This window comes from Amblyomma americanum, chromosome 11, assembly GCF_052857255.1.
Source record: "Amblyomma americanum isolate KBUSLIRL-KWMA chromosome 11, ASM5285725v1, whole genome shotgun sequence".
Classification (NCBI taxonomy): domain Eukaryota; kingdom Metazoa; phylum Arthropoda; class Arachnida; order Ixodida; family Ixodidae; genus Amblyomma; species Amblyomma americanum.
The window spans coordinates 114,062,490-114,086,987 of NC_135507.1; the positions used below are offsets into that span (position 1 = coordinate 114,062,490).

General features: G+C 45.9%; 1 protein-coding gene and 1 pseudogene across 1 annotated transcript in view; one reads left to right on the top strand and one right to left on the bottom strand.

Annotated features, from left to right (window-relative positions):
- LOC144110854 (uncharacterized) overlaps positions 1 to 6,087 on the bottom strand; it is a 31,689-nt pseudogene extending 25,602 nt beyond the window's left edge.
- The window catches only part of LOC144110070 (arrestin domain-containing protein 3-like), a 547,381-nt gene extending 526,627 nt beyond the window's left edge, over positions 1 to 20,754 (top strand). Inside the window, exon 8 of the mRNA XM_077642885.1 lies at positions 17,433 to 20,754. Within this exon, the coding sequence (XP_077499011.1) occupies positions 17,433 to 17,650 (218 nt within the window). The 3' untranslated portion in view covers positions 17,651 to 20,754. The remainder of the gene's footprint in view (positions 1 to 17,432) is intronic.
- Positions 20,755 to 24,498: the final 3,744 nt, after the last annotated feature.

Genomic DNA, 24,498 nt, shown 5'->3' on the forward strand with positions numbered 1-24,498 from the left:
GTCCGGGGTCGGCTCCCCGCGGCTTCGGGGTGGGCGGCGGGGTACAACACGTTTTTCTTTTTTATTTGTTCCCCCTTTTTTTCCTTTCTATCTGTATCTTTTCTAGTATTCTTTGCCTCCGTTTGTTTCTTTTGTTCATGTGTCGTACATGTGTGCCAGTGCCAACTCCTTAAGAGGAAGAAGACCCCTGTAACCTCAGTCTTGAGAAAGGACAGGCTCTGTCCGAAACGTCGACTCAAAATAAATCTATAGCTAAATGTAGCGTTTTCAACTTTGAATTTTTGCCTCTAGCAACCAAATACGTTTACCTTTCTATACTATACTATATATATATATATATATATATATATATATATATATATATATATATATATATATATATATATATATATATATATATATATATATATATACATATATATATATATATATATATATATATATATATATATATATATATATATATATATATATATATATATATATATTAAAGCTGCGAATTGGGCGAGTTGGTATTGATTCATATTTGAACAGTCCTTTCTTCGTTGTGTCCCGTTGTTTTATTGCGCTGTTCAAATATGAATATATATATATATATATATATATATATATATATATATATATATATATATATATATATATATAGGTACCAGAGTGCTCATAAAATGGGAAAAAATGTATCAGAGCCTTTAGACATACAGCGGTGGCTTAGGCAGGGATGTCCTCTGTCTACTTTTTTGTTCATGTTGTATCTGCAAGTGTTGGAGTCCAATCTAGAGAGCAGCAGTGTAGGTTTCAACCATTTTTTTTCAAGCAAGGGGAATGGATTCAATAGTCATTACCGGGACTAATCTACGCGGATGATATAGTGCTAATGGCTGACGACAAGGAAGATTTGCAGAAGTTGATTGACATTTGTGGTACAGATGGAGTTAGATTAGGTTTCAAGTTAAGTAAGGAAAAATCTGCAGTCGTGATATTTAATCACGAGTACAAGAATCTTGGGGCGTGGATAAATAACGGTGGTGAGTATCTGACAGAGAATGAAAAATATGTAATGTATAAAGCTAGTAGGAATGCAGCTGTCATGAAAAATAGGACACTGTGGAATTACAATAGGTATGAAGTGGTAAGAGTGATCTGGAAAAAGATAATGGTTCCTAGCCTGATTTTCGGTAATGCGGTCCTGTGCATGTGACCAGATGTTCAAGCAAGGTTAGAAATCAAACGACGCGGCGTAGGCAGGCTAGCTTTGGGGGCACATGGCACTACACCAAATCAGGAGGTACAGGGTGATATGGGATGGGCGTCGTTCGAGAGCTGAGAAGCTAGCAGTAAGATAGCATTTGAGGAGAGATTCAGAAAAACGCGGGAAAGGCAGTGGGCTAGAAAAGTTTTCAGATACCTGCACATAATGAATGTTGACACGAAATGGAGAAAGTGAAATAGAAAACTGGCAAGCAAATATCTGGACAGCAGAAGGGGGGCAAATCAGCAATTATCGGTTAACAAAAAGGTTAAAGAAACAGAGAGAACTCTGTGGAAAACAGGGATGATGACGAAATCGGCACTGGGAACATACGGGATCATTAAGCAGGAAATTGCCTAAGAAAATATCTATGATAATTGTAGGGGAAGCCCTTTGTTGTTTGAGGCCAGGACGAGAGTTTTGCAGATTAAGACATATAGTGTCAGCTACCACGAGATAAACAACTTTTGCGTTGAGTGCGTAGAGGAGGAGGAAACGGCTGAACACTTGATACTTTTCCGTAAAGGGCTCAACCTACAGTAGAAAGCAGCGGGGCTGATTTATCCAAGGCATTGGGGTTTAAGGACAGTGAAGGGAAAATAGATTTTAAGCGGGTAGAAGTAGCCAAGCGAAGGTTATCTGATTGGTGGCTAAAATCAAGACAGGAGTAAAATTTCACAAGTCATGGCTAGGTGGCTTGAACCGTTACCCGATTTAATGGGCTCAGCCTCAGCCATCCATCCACCCATCCATCCATCCATCCATCCATCCACCCACCCACCCACCCATCCGTCCGTCCGTCCATCCATCCATCCATCCGTCCGTCCGTCCGTCCGTCCGTCCGTCCGTCCGTCCGTCCGTCCGTCCATCCATCCATCCATCCATCCATCCGTCCGTCCGTCCGTCCGTCCGTCCGTCCGTCCGTCCATCCATCCATCCATCCATCCATCCATCCATCCATCCATCCATCCATCCATCCATCCATCCATCCATCCATCCATCCATCCATCCATCCATCCATCCATCCATCCACCCACAGACGTACTGGTTATGGTTTTGAGGGCAAACTGTATGGTGCACTTAAGTAAGCTCCCTTCGAATGTAGTGGATCACCTTGCTATTTCTCCTGTGCGTGGAGGATGCGAACGTTCCTTAGCCAGAAATTCGGATGGGACTTGGAAATCTGTGTTTATAGACGTATTCGCCAATGTCTGAAATGCGGAAATTGAGTCTACGGGCATTCCACTATAAAATGGATGCTTCTCTGACTTGGCTTTCAAAAGGTAATGCTGGGAGATCCATTGTACCTGCCACTGGAGAGCTGCAAGAACTGGATTTAGCGCGTCCAGTACCCCCCCCCCCCCCCCCACTGAAAAATGTATATAGGTTTGAATGGGTCAGCAAATAGGATTATTGCACATTTGGTTTGGCTTTATAGGATGGACGTCCCAAAGCGGCTCAGTCTATGAGGAACGCCGTAGTGGTGGGATCCGGATAACTTCGACCACCTGGGGTTCTTAACGAGCACTAACAACGCACAGTACACGAATCATTCACAATTTTCCTCCATCGAAGTGCTACCGTAGCGAGCGGGTTCGAACCCACGACTTGCATGCACTGTGTGTTTTAAGTGCACGGGAATTAACCACGGGTAATCGAAGTTACACGGAGCCCTCCACTAAGGAGTCTCTCAAAGGCTGAATCGTTTTGGAAGCTTCATCCTATAATGTTAAACGAAATGTGTCATAAGTAAAGCAGAAATTTGGGCAAGTTGGTATGTATCCATTTTGAAACAGCGCAACAAAGACGGGACGTGGAAAATGAGGTGTAAAGACAAACATGCGCTGACTAACAACTGGGTTTATTGAAAAAACACACAAAATATATACAGAGTTAGGAAAGATTAATCGCCACCATAGTCAACTCATGCCACATGTGACGCCAGATATCCAATATCCCCTTCGGAAAGGGCGACCGATGGGCAACTAATGCACGTTGCGCCTTTCTCACGTATAAGAAAAGCTTCAAAAACTTCTCGCGTCATCTTATCACAATGGTGAAACACGATATTGGTGTTCTTATAGTCGGGGGTACATTTGCATTTCTTGCAACGGAATGCACCTTCAGTGAGAGGGTCTCCTTCTGTTTTTCTTTTTTCGTACTCTTTTTCGTGTTTGCATTTGCACCTTCTGCAGTGAACCGCCACGTGTGACAGGGGGTCTTTTTTTCTGGTGTTCTCATGTTCCATGAGTCGCTTGTTGATGCATCTTCCTGTTTGGCCAATATATGTGGCGCCACACGAGAAGGGAATTTGGTACACTACCCCTACCTCGCAAGGTACATAAGGGGAAACATGGCACACCTGACAAGCCCTTTTGTTTCCCTCCTGCCTCTGCCTTACCTGTCTACACATTCTGCCTAATTTCTTCGGGGCAGAAAATACGACGTCAACGCCATATCTGCCTGCCACTTTTTTGAGCCCATGGGACATGCTGTGCGCATATGGAACCACTGCCGGCCTTTTATTTTTATTTTCATTTCTTGCACTCGGCCGAGCCCCATACTTCACGTGCCTAAGCAATTTCTCTGCTGCCCTGGCAATGAGGTGAGCCGGATAGCCATTCGCGCATAATCTATTTGATTGGGCTGCAATGCTCTCCCCAACCATTTCATGGCAGGACTTCTTGAGTGAAGATGGGAGGCACGACAAGATAATGCCTTCTTTTATAAGCTTGGAATGACCTGACCTGAAGTTTAACAAGGGCTTAGCCGATCTTGGCCGATAACACCAGCACACGTGCTTGTCTCGGGAAAACAAAACCAAATCTAGAAACTGCAGTTCCTTGTTCGTGGGTACCTCTGTTGTAAACTTTAGCCCACGCCCGTACTCATTAAACACCTTAAGAACATCGACTAACATTCTAGGCAGGCTGTCTGGCGGGGTAAACACCAAATAGTCGTCGACATAACGAAAAATACGCACCCCTAACTCCTTCGAAGCTTGCTCAATCGCCCTGTCCACAAAACTCAAAAAAATTGTTAGCCAATACAGGTGCAACCCTGGAACCAATGCATACACCGGATGCTTGCACAAATGATTTGCCCTCCCACTCAACAACTGTTGCCGACAGGTAGAAGGACAAAATTTCTAAAAAAATATCAACAGACACACCACATTTTTCAATGAATGCACTTTCGTCATTGTCCTGTGTGATGCACATTTTAACGGCCCTCATGAGCTCTCCGTGTGGCAATGAATAGTAAAGGTCCACTACGTCAACGCTGAAAAACTTGCAGATCCCAGGGTTATCCAGCTTAAGGTGCTCCACCAGCGCATCCGAATTCGGAATCACGAATGGGTCTGGCAGGGCCAGCGCCTCCAGTTGCCTTTGAAGATAACCTGAAACTACATGCTGCCAGGTCCCTCGTTCGGAGACAATGGAACGGAAAGGTTGGTCCGGCTTGTGTGTCTTAATGGTGAAAAAAAAACTTCGAGCTTCAGTCCTGCCGACTTATTCGCTGCGTCCGCCAGCTTGCTCAAATTGTGGTGTCTCAAAAGTTCGACCGCCCGCCATTTCACCTTAGAACCACTGAAGTCAACTTCCTTGAAGTTTCTCCCCAGGGCTTCTGAAGCTTTATCCGCATAGGTGCCTGCCGGAAGGACCACAAAGCAACCCTCCTTATCGGCCGTCATCAACGCGAGCCCACTTTCAGCCAGGAAATCAACCGTGTTCTTCATGTTCCCGCTCTTTCGTTGCATACCATGGGTTCTGCTCAGCACGGTAACACATTCCACAGTGCACCTCGGGCGCATGTCCTCAGGAGCCAAACGAATGATGTTCCTTAAACAAGCTACCTTCTCTGCAGGATTCAGGCGAGGTTCAAAGGCGAATTTTGGCCCCATCCGCAACACTTCTTTGTGTCTCTCAGGTATAACCTTGGTGCTGAGGTCAATGAACCGTCCTTGCTCCGTGCTGGATCGCTCCCTTTTAGGCAGAGTTGGCCGAACTGCATTCCAGAGGAATTCCGTGGCTGACTCCGACGTAGTGCACCACTCCCGATAGTCCCGCTGACACTTGCAGGCCACACGCAGCTGGTCCTTGAAGATGCGTGCTTGCCGCCACAACTCCGATTTGTATATCTTGCACAACCTTCTTTTGTGGCCGCTTGAAGGCTCGAAGAAACCGCTCGCCGCTTGCACTTCTGCAGGGCAAGAGGCATGTTTGACATGCCAGGAAAGCACTCTGGCCTTGCACACACAAATGGCCATGAGAGACACTATAATGGCGGGATTAGAAAGATCAAAATTTGTGCACATGTTAGAGCCCATTGAACTAGAAATAACATTGAGTAAAGCAGAAATTTGGGCAAGTTGGTACGTATCCATTTTGAAACAGCGCAACAAAGACGGGACGTGGAAAATGAGGTGTAAAGACAAACATGCGCTGACTAACAACTGGGTTTATTGAAAAAAACACACAAAATATATACAGAGTATAAACCCAGTTGTTAGTCAGCGCATGTTTGTCTTTACACCTCATTTTCCACGTCCCGTCTTTGTTGCGCTGTTTCAAAATGGATGTGTCATAATCCTCTTTGTCTACCTATTTAAACCTGTACACATTTTTCAAAATGCATTCCGTGCTGCTGGCGAGTGAAAGCAAGACAGCATCACACGCATGGCGTTTATAACGGACCTCAAGATGGCGAACACCTGCACTTCCTCAGCTAGGGCTGGATCTCTGCCTTGGGCTCCTTCAGTAGTAAGCGTGGGACAGTGGGCGCGTAGTACCTGCTGAGACACCAATGTCGAGCGTGGCTGCGGCAATGGTGGCCATGTCGTTCCGGCTTCACCAGTCGCCGGGCTTACATTACTCGGTGGTGGGAAAGGACAAGTAGCAGGAGTGTTGGGGACTTCCCTGCCGCTGTCATCCTTTTGTCTAGTAGATCGTCGGCGACGAGAACGACGCCGACGCACCGTAGCTGCAGCCTCTCTGTGTGTTGAATGTTCTCGCACCATTTGCTGCAACACCGCCCGTTCTTTCTTCAGGCGGAGACAGACATTCGAAGAAGCGTCATGAGGGCCAGGGCAGTTGGCGCACTTCAAGACAGTAGCGCGGCAACTGTCACCGCTATGTGGTTCAGAGCAGCGTTGGCACGCTATGGTGTTATTACAAACACCACTTACATGCCCAATTTTCATGCTCTTCCTACATTGAAGCGGCTTCGGGACGAATGGGCGAACTTGATGTTGAAAGTGGCCAACCTTCACGTGCGATGGAATACAATCGCCCTTTAAAGTGAGCTTGACGCACCTTTGCTTGTCGAGGCGCTGAACCTTGTTGATTAATTTCGATCCTGTTCGTCGCTGGTTTAATGAGTATCGGCAGGTCGAGTCAGAGATGTTTGCATCGATGTCGTAAATGACACCAGCGGTTGTGCCATTGTTTTCCAGAACAAGAGAGCGGACGGGCATGTCTCCGATCTTCTTGATGGTGGCTAGACTTTCCAGGGCGCTCCTCTCGGTTACATCGATGGCAAGGAGTTTCCTTAGGCTGTTGATCCATGACGTCCTTGATCACCCCCAGTACGCGAGCCTCGAGGAACACCGACGTAGCTTGTCTGTTCAGCAGGTTGAGGTTGTCGGCGGGCATTTCAGGCGCAAACAGGACTGTATCTGCCAATGCACCACGCGTTATGATGACGGTAGATGTACTTGATGAGGACGAGTCCTCACTCTTACGCAGTCTTCTCTTGGGTTTCTCGCTAATCACTGGCACGAACCCGTCGTCCGCCGAAGAGTCCTCGCTTGTGGCTGAGTACAGCACGGTGGCCTGGCTGCTTGCCTCGCTCGATTGGTAGAAGCGTTTCCTCTGGGCGGCTGTCGCCGACCCACCAGGTTCCAGAGGAGGCCTGACGTCCTCCACTTCCATCGCCGTCAGGAAGAGGGAGTGACGCCTCCCTGATTGTGAGAAAAAACGATAAAACTTCAGAGGCAAAGAGATAGCTTTCTGGTCTGGAGCAGAAAAGAATTAAAAATAGTCCAAGCTTTTGCCCTGAAGATTGCGCCAGATGACTAATGTCTCAGTCCGCCTTTGGCCGTTTTAGAAGTAATTGAATTTAACTGTCTGAATAACCATAATATTAAGCTTTTGTAACGAGCACGTATTCGCTGACTTAGGTTTTATTAGTTTTTGGTCCGTGTTTCCTGCGCTGTTAGGAATCATGTTAGGTCATGTTATTGAGGATACTACAATGTGTAATAATCTTTGTCTTTTAAACACCGGGAAACCAACATTGTTCGCCTAGCTCGAGAAAAGTGTGCTGCATAGATTCATCTTTTAGTTCACCGTATATATTTACAGATTTCAAATGGGATGTCATAAACAACCCACATGGAAGTGATCATCTGCCCGTATTAATCAGCCTAACATCTTCACCCGAAGTAATCCCAACTAAACTACGGCGTCGGAAGCTGAGCTTAGCCGACTGGGCACTGTTCTGAGAAAAGGCCAGCCTAAATATAATAATTTTGGACAACCTCAGTGTAAACGAACGTAACGAACTTGTCACAAACTGTACTATTACCGCTGCGCGCCAAGCTATTCCTCAGTCCTCTGTAGTGGTACAAAGATATCACATGCATTGGTACACAAAAATGTCAAGAAGCAAAAAAAAACAATACAGATACTGGAGAATGTTTTGTAGATATCTAATGGCAGAGTATTTTGTAAATTTTAAAAAGGCCAGAGCGGAAGCTAGATATATTCGCCGTAGTGCCGAAAAATCTTCGTGCAAAAATTACTTGTCGATAAACAGCTCAAACACATCAAAACAAATGTAGGAAAAGTTAGAAAGTTAAATGGCTGCTACTCTCCACTCACAGTTCTACTTTTGACAGCTCCCTGTACAAAGACAAATATAGAAGAACAGGCAGACAATTTGGGTGAATATTTTTCTGCAGTTTCCAGTTCATCACACTATACAGACTCATTTGTAAAACACAGCATAGAAGCAAAGACTTCCGCTCCGACAAGTGGCAGCACTAATGAACTTTATTATAACTTCATTACACTTCAAGAAATCCATACTGTGCTTTCCGCTCGTAAACTGACTGCACCTGGCACAGATTAAAATCATTATCAAATCCATCCCTCCGAACCTGCCGTAGAGGCACTATTAAGATCCTTTAACAAAGTTTGGGTATCAGAGAAAATTCCGGAATCCTGAAAAAAAGCTATTATTGTACGTTTCTTAAACCCGAAAAGCCACCAACCTCTCCTAGCAATTATAGACCCATAGCCCTTACCAGTTGCCTTGCCAAATCCCTTGAAAGTATACTGAATCGGGTGAACTTCTTGGCAGATCCTTTGAAAGTGTCCTGAATATAATATTGACTTTCGTTCTTCAATCCGACGAACTTCTTGACAGACATCATTGCAGTTTTTAAAAGGGATATCCCACTACATATCACCTAGTCCGCTTCGAAAATACAGTCAGAGAAGCTTTTGCACAAAAACAACACTGTCTTGCTGTATTTTTCTATTTAGAGAAGGCGTACGGCATAACCTTGAAGTTCGGGATTATTCAGGACTTAGCTGAGCTTGGCACCTGCGGCATAATGTTGAACTGCCTAAAACACTTCTTGTTTAGCCGTTCGTTCCATGTCCACCTATAGGCTCAACCCTTTCGAGGAATTTTATTCAGGAGACTGGAGTACCTGAACGTAGTATTTTAAGCAGAACACTGTTTGTTGTAAAAATGAATTCTATGGGGAAAATAATTCCATAATAATATATTCGGTCTATGTCGACGATATTCATATAGCTTGCACATCCTTCAACATATTTACATGGGAAAGACAAATACAACTAATAATAAATAAATTAGCAACATGGGCAGACAGAAATTGTTTCCGTTTTTCTCCGCAGAAAACACTGGCCTTACTTTTTTCACTGAAACGGGGCTTACAAACATATCTTACATTGTACCTAAACGAAACTGAGCTTCCTTTGAAAAATGAACACTTATTCCTAGGCATTACTTTCGGCAAAAACTTACTTTCCTGCCTCACATAAATACGATTTACAAAGAAAGCACCGCAGTCTTTGACCATGCTGAAGGTCCTTTCACGCAAACACTGGGGTTCCGATCGAGTATGCTTTCCGCAGATGTATCGCTGTGTAGTAGACCATGGTTGCATAGTGTACGTTTCAGCAACGCCATCGCACTTGAAGCCACTCGATCCAGTCCAAAATTTAGGTATACGTCTTTCAACTTGTGCGTACAGGACGTCGCCCATACACAGTCTTTATATTAAAACTAACGAACCATCACTTAAAGACAGAAGAAGCATGTTGGCATAGTTCAATACAGCAAATTGCTGGGGCTGGTTGGTTCATAATGCGCAATGGTGGAACCAGCGAAATGGACGCAGGACAAGAACAAGGAGGCACACACACAACACCGCTGCATTTACAACTGATTTATGCCGAGGAATTGAGCCCCATTTATATCTACTTTCTGCGCAAGCGCACAAGGGTGAGGTAAACTTTACGATAAGAATTGAAACTCCTTTTCAGTGATTACTATTAAAATGTAGCTTACGCATATCTGTTTATTTTTCCTGATTAAAAACGCTTCCAGCAGCAAGCGCTAACGTCTTGATTTCCCCCGACCGATAACACTGACCAGGTGAAACCGAGGGGAACAGTGGCAGTCCCTGACATGCAAGGATAAATTGTTTCCCGTGCCCAAGCCCAGAGTTGTTGTGAGCTGCCTTAAACGTTCATTTAGGCACGCTTCACTTTTCCCAGTATAGTGGGGGTGGTTTACTTCATCCCATTGTCCTGCAGCAAAATATATAATGGGCAAACCCAGCTTCTCGCCTGCTTACCACCAGCTACACCTTGGATGGTAAGCAGACAGGTGAGCAGTGGCACAAGGCAGGTGCTTTGGCAGGTGCTGTCATCGGCGGTACTTGGGTTGCTTGGGTTGAGTTGCGACCCAGGTTGCCCTTCTCGAGCAGCCTCTGACTATTAAATGGGCTGCCACCTGACACGGTGGGCAGGTTACCCACCACCGGGAGGGCAGGTGAGGAGCCATCCACAAAAGTGGCTTCAAGCAGACACATATTTATTTATTTACAAAATACCTGCGTCACCTCGAAGGGATTATCGCAGGGGAGACAGTTTGAAAACAACGTGTTCTTTTCACAGAAAAAAGCAAAAGCAACAAGAACATTAGGCGAAGTTAACATCAAAATAAAAAAAAACAATCATTGAACGTTATTAAAAACAGAAAGCTTGAACAATAGTAAGACGGGAGTAGATTCTCAGGATTACAGACGACAATAAAAAACGCGATTAACAAACACTGAAACACACTCTTCCGGCAATACGTTCAAGTCTTTCACAGTTTGTGGAAAGAATGATTTAGAAAAACTGTTTGTATTAGATTTGTGTTCGCGCACCTTTTTGGAGTGGTCGTGCCGAGTCGAGACGTAAGTTGGCTCCAAAAGGTAGTTACGGCTGTCAATTCCTGTTTGATTATAGAATATGTGGTGGAATAAATTAAGTCGCAAATTTCTTCTCCTCATGTTTAACGGTTCCCAGCCCAGCAAAAAATTTATCTCAGTGATACTTTGGAAGGGGTTATAATTATTGAATACGAAGCGTGCAGCATGATTTTGGAGTTTTTCTACTACTTCAATCAAGCATACCTGATATGGGTCCCAAATAAGCTCCGCCGCCGCGGTGGCGCAGTGGTTATGGCGCTCGGCTGCTGACCCGAAAGACGCGGTATCGACTCCGACCGCAAGAGGCCCATGTAATGTGCGATGTCAGTGCACGTTAAAGAACCCGAGGCGGTCGAAATTTCCTGAGATCTTCACTGCGGCGTCCCTCATTGCCTGAGTCGCTTTCGGACGTTGAACCCGCACAAATCAAACCAAACCTACTCACAACTCCAACACGGTCAGAACTGAAGCAAATTGTACGAATCATATTTGTTAAACACCTTCTGGTGAAAAAGCATAGCTTTTGTGTTGTTCACATTTACTTTTAGTGCATTACAATGACTCCAGCAGGCAAGCAGTAATGGTGTATTATTCACCTTAATGATCATTTTGCCAGGGTCATCTCCACAAACTTAGCGCTGCACTGTCAGGAGCGCTATAATAAAATAAGGACTCTTTGCTGTGTCAACAATGTCATTAATATACAAATTGAATAAGCAGACAATCTTTTGCGGTACTCTGCATGTGGTAGAAAGAATGGTTGAAGAAAATCCATTAACTTTTGCATACTGGAAAGATGTGACAAATAAGAACGTATGAGTGCTAGAGCAGTTTCTTGAACTACATACTGCGAGATTTCAGCTAGAAGAACGTTGTGATTTATAGAATCAAATGCTGGGGTGAAGTCAACAAAAACAGCCACTACTAAAGCGCGGTCTTCGAAATTATGCAGAATAAATTCCTTTTTGGGTAGAAGGGCAGTTTCTGTTGAGACGTTCCTCCTAAAGCTGTCAGTGAACCTGCAATAATACTGTCTCTCTCTGAAAAGGCAGACAGGCGCGTACGAATCAAGTTTTTAAGGCCTTTGGAAAATAAAGGCAACAGAGAAATCGGTCTGTAAATTGCTATATATATTTCCTGTCATCATTTTTAAATACCTGAATTACTTTCGCTATTTGCATCTAGGAAGGTAAAATACCAGACGATAGACAGAGATTGAATATATCGACTATGAGTGGAACTAGGGCAACTATTTCACACGTCACACTTTATTGCCTTAAAGACCACTAGTTTCAGGGTATTACGTAAGGAGCGGGTATAGGTACAAACTAACTTGAGTAGAAATATATTATCTGTTCAATATGGCAGTTATACAGTTTACATGTACAAATTACGTGTGCGCTTTACATATACAAGTAAAACTAAATCCGACGGTCAAGTAATTTATATACAGGATGTTCCACCTATGACTCAATAATTTTTAAAAATCGGCGTTTTGAGTTAGAAGAGTCTTTTTTCTGCATAGCATTGCCATCGGCGGTGTATTAAATCAAAATACGGCAAAGACGTGCTAACTTTCAGGCTAATATTGAATAGTTAACTTTATAACCTTACTCTTAACCTCCTTAATTATTGAGAGGTGGGCCCAATATACATATCAGTTTATAGAATTTCGAAAACGCGGCTACCTTCGACGCTGTGGCCCAACAGATTTTGGCTACATTGTGCCAAAATGAACACGCTTTCGAGAAGTTTGCAGGCAAAGCATCCTCTCCAGCGCATGTAACTCGTCGAAATAGCCGAACTTATTGGACCCCACCACCGAGGGTAACCGCGTTTTAGAAATTGCAAAAAACTGATTACGGATATTACCTACGGTGGGTTAAACGCTTATCAATAATTATGGAGCCTAACAGTGATAGTTCAAATTTAACTATTCGATATTAGTTAACTAGCGCGCTAGTCAGCACGTCTTGGCTGTACTATGACTGAGGCCCTACACCTCTTACAATGCTATGCTCAAAAAAGCGTTCCTCTAGCGCAAAAAAAAATATACTTAAAAAATGTGGAAAGCGTGAGGTGAAACATGTATACAAACCTTCGTAAGAAAATATAAGCATACAATGAAAACAAAAAGTAAATGGAACTGTTTTGGCACCAGTGCGTAGTGCTGGCGTAATTTATAGTTAGATTTTCAGTCGAAATCAAGAAGAAATGGGCATGGGCAGGGCATCTAATAAGAAAGCAAAATAGCGGATGATCGCTAAGGATAACGGTATAGATTCTATGATAGGATTACAAGTCATGTCGGCGGATGATATTAAAAAGTTTGTGTGGGGGATAAGTTACCTGGCCGCAGTTTACACCGGGTGAGCTGATTGGAAGGATATAGAACAGGCCTTCGTTCTGCAGTGTTTGCAGTTAGTCGTAGGATAACGACACCCTTTCGACTCCAGAATAAACGTGTGCCTAAAGTTTGGTGTCCGAATGTTGCATAAGAGCCCATTTCTTTGAGCGCATTACATTTTAGGAGTATTTGTGCCCGGTTGGTCCTAACGCTTGCTTTGTAAAAATATTGCTGCATTCAGTGCTTTACAAGCACCCTTTTGTCAACAAACCATTGAAGATTGAAATGGGGTCACCCACACCACCCGCCTTATGCAAGACCACTGCATAGCGCAGTCGCTGCAGTGGCTCAGTAGTTATGGTGCTCGGCTGCTGACCCGAAATACGCGAGTTCGGTCCCGGCCGAACCCGCGTCTCTCATAGCCTGAGTCGCTTTGGGACATTAAACCCTCATAAGCTAAATAAACCAAACTTGGCCGCTAGGTGGCATTTCGATGGAAGAACGGCAGATTGGGCGAGTTGGAAATGCTCCATAATATTAAAGCAGCGCTAAGCAACAAGGACGAAGAAAGAAGGGAACACACACACAGGCGCTGATCTTGCAACTAAACTTTATTTGAAGTAAGCAGGTCAATTTATACGTACACAAGAACTACGCACATGCGCATGGTCAAACATAGATGTACACATTTAAAAATGCAAATGAAAACACGCTGCATCAAAGGCTCCTGCAGTTATCGCCGATATGCTATCCCCTGTGCAACAGGCTCATTTCCTTGGAGGTTAGGGATACTGAAGGTGTGCTGACGCAACAGCTTGTCTTTCTTATGATATGGAAGGCCTCTGCTATCTCTCTTGTGCGCCGATCATTGTGCACAAACGACACTTCCGTGTCGACAAAATACGGTATGCATTTACACGTGAAGCAATGCTTGGCTATGTTAGGAGAGCAGAAAGTTGGGCTAGTTGGTTGAAATGCATACTGAAGAAGTTGGCGCGGAAAAACGAGGACAAGCGAGACAAACAAAGACGAGCGCTACTCACAACTGAAGCATTGGCTATGTTAGTCTCTTTTTTTCCCAAGGAATTGGCGTGTTCCATGAGGCGTACATTAATACATCGGCCGGACTGACCTATGTACGTAGAACCACATGACAATGGGATCTTTTAGACAATGCCAGTCCTGCACTGGACATATTGATTGACATGGTTGATGTTACACACTTTCCTCTTTCTATGTCCTTGGATTTTTCTTTGTACTGCGGCCCCTACTTTACTTAGTTTATTAGGGGCTGAAAAAAGAACATTAACTCCGTACTTAGCCCCACTTTTTTAAACCGGTGCGACAGTTTGTGAACATATGGCATGACGGTCACCCTCTTCCTTTCATTTTGACAAGACTGCAGATCAGAGGTGCACTCTGAGGACTTCACCGCTTTTAATACTTTATCAGCACTTGACACAGTAACCGAGTCCGGGTATCCTGCTTCCCTGCGCTTGCGCACTTGGGCTAGGAAACTGCTGCTCATTTGATTTGTTTACTGCCATGCTTAAACAACTAGTAACAATTCCAGCTTTTACCAGTTTTGAACGGAACGACTTATAGTTCAGAAGGGGCTTCTCGCTTCGGTGGGAATATTGCCAACACACGTGGTCTGTTCAAAAGTGGGGGCTAAGTACGGAGTTAATGTTCTTTTTTCAGGCCCCAATAAATTAAGTAAAGTAGGGGCCGCAGTACAAAGAAAAATCGAAGGACATAGAAAGAGGAGAAGTGTGTAACATCAACCATGTCAATCAATATGTCCAGTGCAGGACTGGCATTGTCTGCCAGATCACATTGTCATGTGGTTCTACGTACATAGGCCAGTCCGGCCGATGTATTAATGTACGCCTCATGGAACACGCCAATTCCTTGGGAAAAAAAGAGACTAACCTAGCCAAGCATTGCTTCACGTGTAAATGTATACCGTATTTTGTCGACATGGAAGTGTTGTTTGTGCACAATGATCGGCGCACAAGAGAGATAGCAGAGGCCTTCCACATCACAAGAAAGACAAGCTGTTGCGTCAGCACACCTTCAGTATGCCTAACCTCCAAGGAAATGAGCCTGTTGCTCAGGGGATAGCATATCGGCGATAACTGCATGAGCCTTTGATGCAGTGTGTTTTTATTTGCATTTTTAAATGAGTACATCTGTGTTTGACCATGCGCATGTGCGTAGTTCTTGTGTGTGTATAAATTGACCTGCTTACTTCAAATAAAATTTAGTTGCAAGATCAGCGCCTGTGTGTGTGTTTCCTTCTTTCTTCGTCCTTGTTGCTTAGCGCTGCTTTAATATTATGGTGCATTTCGATAGAGACAAACTGCTATTAATCTATGTACTGCGAGATTTGAGTGCACGTTAGAGATCCCCAGGCGGTGGAAATTATTCCGGAGCCCTCCACTACGGCACTTCTCATAGCCTGAGTCCCTTTGGGACGTTAAAACCCGTAAAACCATAAAATCAAATTTAACAGGTGTTTTCAAGAAAACACTAAATCCACTTCAAGGACACAACTGCGGACGATAGCACGCAGAACGGTAAAGAATTCTTGTGACATTTTAGCAGTCTCCACTCGGTTGGCATCGTTTAAAGATCAGAGATGAAAATAAAAAAGAAGTCACGCTATAGACTTTGTGAAATAATTTCATTAACAAATAATCCTGAATCAATGGTCACTTCACAGAAATAATTAAAATGGATAATATATCAGCACCAAGGACAACAAGCAATTAAACGGAAGAAAGTGAAATAAAATAATTCAAATTTGAAAACTGCGATAAATACGATAGCATTGTGATAACTGAGCGTGTAAGTTCTTGAAATTTGGTCGACTCACATTCTGTGGCAACGCCAGGTGATGAGGTTGTTTTTTGTCGCTTCATGGAATAACTTGGGATGAGGGGCATTCAATGCGGATTGCCGCGACGTAGACCTCTCATCTCGCTGTTAATTTGTTTTCTTTTTGCTTTGCGTCATCTGACAGCCCGTAAATGAGAACGATTTGTGTCAAGTGTTTATTTATAAACGCTTGCACGTTTTCTTTCCGCTTTTGTTTCATATGTACCTATGTACCTACCATGTTTTGATTTTGTACTGTTATTACTTGTTTTTCTTTTCTACACTCTGTTTTCAAAAAAGGCGGCCCTCGAATTCTTTTTAGAGACGCAGGCTTGAGTGGCGCAGTAATCAGACGGTGGGCCTCTGTTTTTGTGTTCGTAGTTGCCCACCGGCTGGACGAAAGTTCTTCTGGTCAGGCATAAGAGGGAAGAAGGTTTGTCGCACTGACTCCGGCGGCTGCTCCGGCGCTGCGGAGAAGAACCCGTACGGTGCATCGCTGAAATAGAGCGCGGGTGCTCAGATCAGAAAATTGTTTTGTCCCTTAACACAAAAAAGTCTCCTCATTATACCTGCCAGAAGAAACGTCATTGAATAGTACTGTGCAGCGGACAACTTATCATATTTTTGCTAGAAACACCTTATTATGCAATTGACGGCTGAATAGGCTGCAAAAGGCGTTTTTTTCAACTTTACATATTTTTTGCATGTGGCTTACCCTCCTTTTCCTAAGAAGCAATTTTTTCGGCTTCCTTTTGTTCTGTAAGGTTTGAGAAATTATTTGGGATTACTTGAGTAAAAAATTGAAAATTAAAAGTTAAAGTAGCATGGTGTCGCAGTTTTTTGGTGTTTCGTATTAGGAGAATAATGAAAAAAATTTTCAAGTAGCTGTGTATGAAAACACAACATATTCTGTTCACGCGAAAGAAATTTCTCAGTATTGCGAGAAGTATAATTTCTCACTGTTTTTTTTCTTTTTAACCATAGATTTTCTTACCATTTGCAAACCTACGGTGGCAGCCACGGCACGAAAACTTCATTTCCGCCAAAAAACAGCTGAGAGAGTGTTTAGCACAATATATCTAGATGGTCATGAGCAAAGTACGGATCATTTGGCGTGGCCTTTCCTGTATATCCCATTGCACTGCACTTTGATGCCGTCTTTCCACAACATATTATGCCGGGGCAGCAAATGTTTTCCTTGCATCGTGTACCTGGACTTTTGTTACTGCTAATATCTGCTGCGTCTTTTCAGCTGCCTATAAAGGCGTGATTGTTGTTCCGCTGTCAGTGGGGGCTCTTGTGTGACATGCGCATCGCTATAGCTAGACGGCTGAGAAGATGATGGGAGACGAAAGCTCTTCGCCATTTGTGAAGTGTATAGAGCGTTGCATGTATGCCATGGCCTCAGCGTCATTGTGATTGCGCCTGTCCAACCGCAGCCGTGTGCTGCGACCACGTGGAGGGCGGCATGTACATAGGCCCCGAGTTCCAGCTGGGCCAGGTGTACGACGGCTCGATGGGCGTCGAAGAGGGCGAGACGGTGGTGCTCTACCGGCCCGTCTACGTGTCCATCAGGAACCCGACCCGGGGTGCCTCCAGCGGCCAGGGGGCCCCCGGCACGAGCGACGACCAGCAGCAGCGGCACGCCAGGGCGTAACGGCCAGCCTGTGTCGCGGAGGCTCTCCACACTCCATCACCAAGGGACGCAGGCAAAAAACTACGCGTAAATGGCGGGCCATCGTGCAAGGGGACAGACACGTCGTGCAAAGGCGAAGCTCCGTTGGCTGCGACCCCAGGCAACACGGCGGCACTGGTAGCCGTGTGGAAAGCGGGGGTGGGGTGCACAGAACTCGCCCCTCCTCTGGAATGTGCCTGCCTGTTTAGCGTGCCTCTGCAGCGCTTGTCCTTTTTTATCTACTGATAGGCGTCGATATCCGGAGGCAAATGAAGCAGAACCCAACTCTGAGACCCTCTGTAATCCCCCACGGTACCATGCAAACGTTGTCATGTTTCACATGAGCTGCAGGTCTTACCGTGTGATTATCCAGATAGAGTGTGTAGGATAGGAATATTTTTAGCCCCCAGAAGCCGTGAAGTACGTAAACAAAACTCTTACCAGGCGTTTATACTTAAATCGCGAAAAGTTTTTCAGCACCGGAAAGGCCTGTTCGTCTCAATTTAGTGCGTCGCTCACCCGAATATTTTGTGCTGCAAATAAAGCATGCGCACAGTTTGTTCATCCGGCACTGAGCGCTTGCTTGAAGCTGACCAGAGATTTCGACCACTAATGTGAAGTGAACTCACCAGACAAAGTCAGCCTCATTGAAGCCTGCCTTCATCTTAAAGGGCAATTTGGGGGACGGATCGGACATTTTGAGTTGATAACCGTGTTACATTCCATAGAACCCCTTGTCTCCGGCAAGAATACTGTTGTTGTTTCTTTAATACCACGTAGAACTGTTTTAAAAGAGCAGAAACCAGGAATCCGAAGCCGAAACTGAGTTTCGACGAAACAATGACGTCGCATATACTGTCACAAAGCCTACACTCTGCCCTTGCCTTGCTAAATAGCCGACTACGAGTGTTAGCTTGGATCATCATTTGTCTGAAACGACCAGAAATAAGCTAGAAATTAAGTCTTTCCGCATGCGCAGAGCGAGTATCGAAGAGTATGGGCGCAGTGACATCGCACACGAAAGGTTGCCCGTAGAAATCTCCGTGATTCAGACCACGAAATGGGAAATTCTAAGATTTATTTGCTCAGAAACAAAACGCCGCCCGCCTGCGAACTTTGGCAAAAAATGTCAGAAGATGTACCGTGAAGTTTCAGTGAAATCTTTGAAAGTAGAGTAAACGCCGGAGTTGCCCTTCAAGTTTTATATCATTGTCCTTCAGTGATACGTTAGTTTGAGCGTTGGCATTACCTTTTTGTCCTTTACGTTAACCGGAAGTAATGCATTAACTTGCGGTAAAACTCATAAACTGCTGTTTCATTAAGCTTTGTCCCTTGGCAAGCCTACCTCGTCAAAACTTACGACTTTACTGCGCCGCTTTCCTTACTAATTATTAGTGACTACTATCGTGGGAAAAAGTAAAGGCCCCTCTCCAAGTTCCGACCCGTGCCAATGTGCGTGGGGGCACCACCTGACAAAGAACTTCTCGTGTCGTGACTCTTCTCGACACCAGAAGTGCCGCCCCCCGCGCAGAGTGGCATGGGCCGGAAATTCAAGGTGTGTCTCTTACGTTTGCCCACTATAGGACGTGGCGGCCATTGTAGTCAGATGGCGCAGTTTTCACATCAGCTCTTCTCATTACCCGGTGCTCTTCCCGCAAGCTCTTCCCATTACTAGCTCTCAAGAAATAAGCGCCAGAGATTATGGCACTGAAGTAGCGACTACAGGGCAAGAGAGGACACCCCGGGTCTTTGCGCTGTGCCACTCGGTTCGCAGCCAAGAAGGGGAAGGCACCCCAAAGCCACCTTTCTCGAGTCACAACTGTCCCAGATGGACGGTGCTTCGGACGAGGGTTTTCGTCCAGGCAGCGTCTAGGCCGGACTGTGTGCAGTGCGAAATGCGTCCTTCGTTGCCACCGTGCCACGTGCAGGAGTCGCCTCCCTCAAGGCCCGCTCGAGGACAGCGTTCTTCAAGCCGACGCAAGGCAACCTGCGCCGGCCATGTTGAGTGCGTGGACATCTCTCGACAACTCACGCGCCAACCCCGAGCGAGCGGTCGCCGCGAGAGCACCTCAGGCGCCGTCACTCAAAAGGGTATCACCTTCTGGCACGCACCCGTGTCAATAATCGAGGTCAGCTGCAAAACGTCCTCAGTCGTAGCAACAAAATTACGGACGCTTCAGCGCAGTCTGGCCTCGCAAAAGTGCGGGGGCCCGCATTCAGCACCAATTCGGCACCCTATAGATGGCTGGCTGCCCGCTCAACAGGGCGCGTGTTTTGTCGAGATCGACGCTGTACTACGGTGGACAGTGAAGGCAACCGCGAACAAAGCGTGTAGTTTCGAAAGACTCACCTCTACACCACGCTCAACTTTCGCCTGTGCCGATCGCGGCCTCCGCAAAGTGGACGACCCAAGCACAGCTTATTTCCGCTGCAGCGTCATGCGACCAATGCCGGAGTCAGGCGCCAGCAAGCAACAGCTCCGCGAAGGACGACGCTGGACATTGCGTGACGCGTTCTTTTTAAGCCAACGTGGTCCAGTTTGTGTGTTAGCAAGACTGTGCGTGTCGAAGAAGACATCGGTGGCTGGCGTCAGGATTCAGTTCAGTCTTTTGTCGTGTAGATGACGTCACATGGTGGACACCGCATTCTCGTAGAGTGATCACAGTTTGCTTTCGTGGATATGTAGTTCCCGCGCGTAGACGACACCTGCATTCAGGGTAAGTGCACTTGAGGCAGGGATGAACGGTTTCAAGAAATTCGGCGCATGCCAACTACGAGGGAGCGAGCAGGCTGTGAAATGGGCCATACACACAACGCTTTCTTAAACTCGGAAATGATTTCCCAAGCAGAGCATCCCAATCCTGCCATGTGAGACTATACGTGACTCATGGTTCCTACTTTTGATTTGTTTCGGGCAATTATGGGGAGCACTCGCCTCAGCGACAGTGCTTGTGCTCACTGATGGTTTCCTTGAGGTGCGCACAGTCGGAGTGTAAGGTAGCACTCGAAAGGCCTTTCGCCGTAGTGGCGGTTCGCAATTCAGCCGTCTTTCATCCCTGATTAAAGGTGCCACATCTCCTACACTGACCTTTTTCACCGGGCATTGTACAAACATTTACAAACCACAACGGCTATTGACCACAAAAGGGAAAAAATGTGCGCGCATTTTGCAGCCCTAAAATTTCAACCTCTGGCGCGTAGTTTTATCTGCCGTTGTGCAGTCACAGTTAAGCACGATGGCCACCATGATCGCGCAAGGAGCATGGCGAAGTTAGCGTGCGAAATATTTCGCCGCACACAATCGTGGGTCATGAATTCCTTACTTGACTAGATCTGAATAACCGTAATCTGAAGTCGCTGACAGACAACCCTGCCAGCTGCAGACTACTGGGGCACCTCCAGTTGCCGCGTCCTTTTGACTCATTTTGGTGCCTCGCTCCTTTGCGAGTGTAGGGGTTTGCCTATTTTAAATGTAGCAAACTATCCGGGATAACCACTCACATTAATGTTGTGGCAGTGTGTACATCGCCCGATGCAACCCAGGATCCTCGCAGTTACGACCAACCCTGGGTTGCGACCAATTCCACACGAACGCGCCCTCAGCGAGCGCAAAGTCGGCCACAGTGCCCAAGAGTCTGAGAGGTGCATCTTTTTCTCTCCGCGCCAGTTTACCGACCCTAAATCTTTGGCCAAATTCGTGCTTTTTCTCCGTTTGGAATCACAGCGCTAACTGCAATATTTGCCTCAAGAAATTGTGCCACGAACGGTACCAGCATCTAAAAGCTCTGTGAGCATGACGGTACCAGCAAAGTGCTGCGACCTTTCTTGAAAAAAATTTCCTCAGCGAAAAGAACAAGGACAAGAAATAAGACATGTAGTATAGCGCGCAATATGCTGCATCTGCGGCCCACCAGGTGCGCTTCTCTTTCACCGAGGAAATATGTATTCAGAGACTGAACCAACTGGCCCAGATCGATTTTGTTGCTGTGATGTCTACATTCTGCATACGTTTCCGCAGCTTTTGGACACCTTACAGTCGCTATCGCAATCTGGAGGCACGTGTTGCGTTGCATTCACCGATTCTTTCATCGCCGCGAGGGCTCAACCAAGCAAACCTCGCGGAAATAAGAAAGGTACCGAGGAGGACAACATCCGATAATTGCTCTCTGTAAAATTAATTTCTCTGTCTGTTTTTGGCTAAGCTGACGTTGAGCCGGCACCCAGGAATACTGTCGACGAGAAAATATGATTTAAAAATCCTCCTGCCAGTCGATGCAAACTCGTTACGTCCTTACCGAAAAGGACGGGTTGCCACCGTTAATGGCAATGTAGCACAGCCACTGGGATGCGCACCAAAAAATTTGTCTCCATGCACGTAGTTTAGTTGCAACATTGGCCGGTGATGGCGACACTTGTGTTTCGTTTCTTTCGTCGTCTCATGAGAGCTCCATTTTCGGTGTGATTACAAAGCGGTGCCCTACCGGCGCAATACGTTGGGCGAGTTGATTTTTGGCTTCCATAACTGCAGCGCATTTTACGGAACAGAGAAAAAGACACACAACAGCGCTCTGTTGAGTGTCTTCTCTGTTCCGTAAAATGCGCTGATGCTACGGAACCCTATCCACAGAGGGTCCCCTGTGTCTCTTTAAGTCTGGGGTTACTTGGACATACGCCATAGTTATAGCATAGAAGCTGACAATACATGTCCTGATCAGCGGTGCATAACGACAGGAGTACTGTTACCACTCAAGAGCAGGAAAAGAAACTTTTTACAGCCGCAGCGACGGAGGAGCCCCGGCTGGGGCACAGATAAGAAAGGGAAAGGCCTGCCTTCCGCTTTCGCTTTTTCCTTGGTGCGCTGCCGAAACATGATCAACCACTACCGGTTATCCTGGCTGTGTGGCGCACTGACTGTGGGCGTCACCGCGCACTGGGCTCTTCAGGTTGGTGTATGAGGAGGAGCAGTTAGGAAACTAGGGATCGAGACGAACTCGATTCAGGTAGCGAGGAGCAAAGACTGTGGTTTTCTTAATCTTCCTAAGATGTGAGATTGTGTGATACAGTGCGACTGCGGAGATGCACGGAGTTGGTGGTCGTGCGACTGACTGAGAGAAATTCAGTTGCTGGTTCCGCTCAAGGGTTGCACCTGGCGGCGAACGCACTGCCCCCATTTGCGTGCGACACATTCATAAGCATCACTTCGCAAACCGCTGGTCAGCGCCATCAGTCGCCAAAATGAAAGAAGGCCGCTAATAAGTGACAGCAGCTGCACGGAGGAAAAAAAAGCGTACACACGGAGTCAAAAGTTTGCGGAGTAGGCAAGTCCGTGAAAGGAAGCCAATCCTCTGTCACCTGAGCGTACAACTTGATGTTTACTGCGGGCACTCTTTCGTGCTACCGCACTAAATAGCGGGCTGCCTGTTCCGATTTCTGGTTAGATGCAATGGCTAAGAAAAAATTCGCCTTTTTTGCCACTCGTGTTCCTCGAACTTTTGGCGCCAGATGGACATATTTTGCTGAATTTACGAACGAGTAGTCCAGATTTTGCAGTTCGAACCATCAGGGATGCTTTAATATAGGCTCCTTTCAGTCATTGGAATCAGCTACAAGTTTCTTTTTGCTTGGGAGCAACGACCGAACGGAGTCAACACGTTCCCAGCTCAATATCACGGAGAAAATAGCTTCTCGAGGCCAATGGTTACGGTGAAATGCGAAAACCTTTGAGAACATGGCGCCGTTGAGCTTTTTTCTCATTTAGTTCTTTTTATTATTCACGGTGTTTGCTTCACGCTCTCAACTTCGCTTGCGCGCGGCACATCGGTTTGCAGGAGCCTGCAGAGGAAATTCAAAAAGTGCAAGAATTTCTAGTGCAACAAGAGGTGCGCGGAACTATGGTGAGAAATAGCGAAGGCGACAAACAAAGCCTCACCCAAACCCTGTTCCTTTCACTTGATTTAGGTTACACCGGACGGGGAAGTTGAGTGTCCAACAAGTGACATCTCAGACGGTAATAAGAATTGTTAGGAACGTTATCTGGTGCGTTACGTGCAGAGAGACAAACACGATTAGCATGGCCCAGTCGCTGCCGCCGCAGCATGGCTGGAGACTGTAGTGATCTAACCTAGAGTTACCGGAAGTTTTTGCTGACTACCCTTCCCTTTCGCCACTTGACCGGATTCTGAAGAAATATGGCTGCCGCCGCCAACTGTCCTCAGCACAACACAGACTTCTGCTGTGCTGTGCGTGTCTGCCTTCGCAAAGCCGTTACTATATGTGATGACATTAAAACCCAGCGTTATTGCCACAGACGACTTTCACACATTATTAAGTAAAATTCAGGCAAAATGCGAAATATTTCTCAAACTCGTTTAAATGGGCTCTCAAATGCCCTCTGAGAAGAGTACATAAACTCGCTCAATCACTGCATTCTCTCGTCATAAACACATGAGCCAAATAATTCACTTCTACACGCAGCAGAGAGCCCACAATCGCGCGCGAACTTTCCTTTCCAACGACTATTTCATGCATGCCCCTTCCTCCATCGCACGCTGCTGCGTAATTCTGTTCGAGGATAGCCATTGGTTACATTCTTTCAGGCACCACGCAGCTACCATGGAAGCGGCCACGGTAGCAGCCATGGTAGCTGCCATGGCCAGCAACGTCACTCCGGCGGGCCAGGAAGCTCGTCCCTCCGGAGATTTACCGCGCGATGATCCCCGACGTCTGAACGTGAAAAAAGTGACCAGAGGAGAGGGAAAAGCGCAAGGCCGCTGAAATCTAGATTTTGGCAATGGTAACTCAGCTTCTACAAAAGGCATTAAAAAATTTCC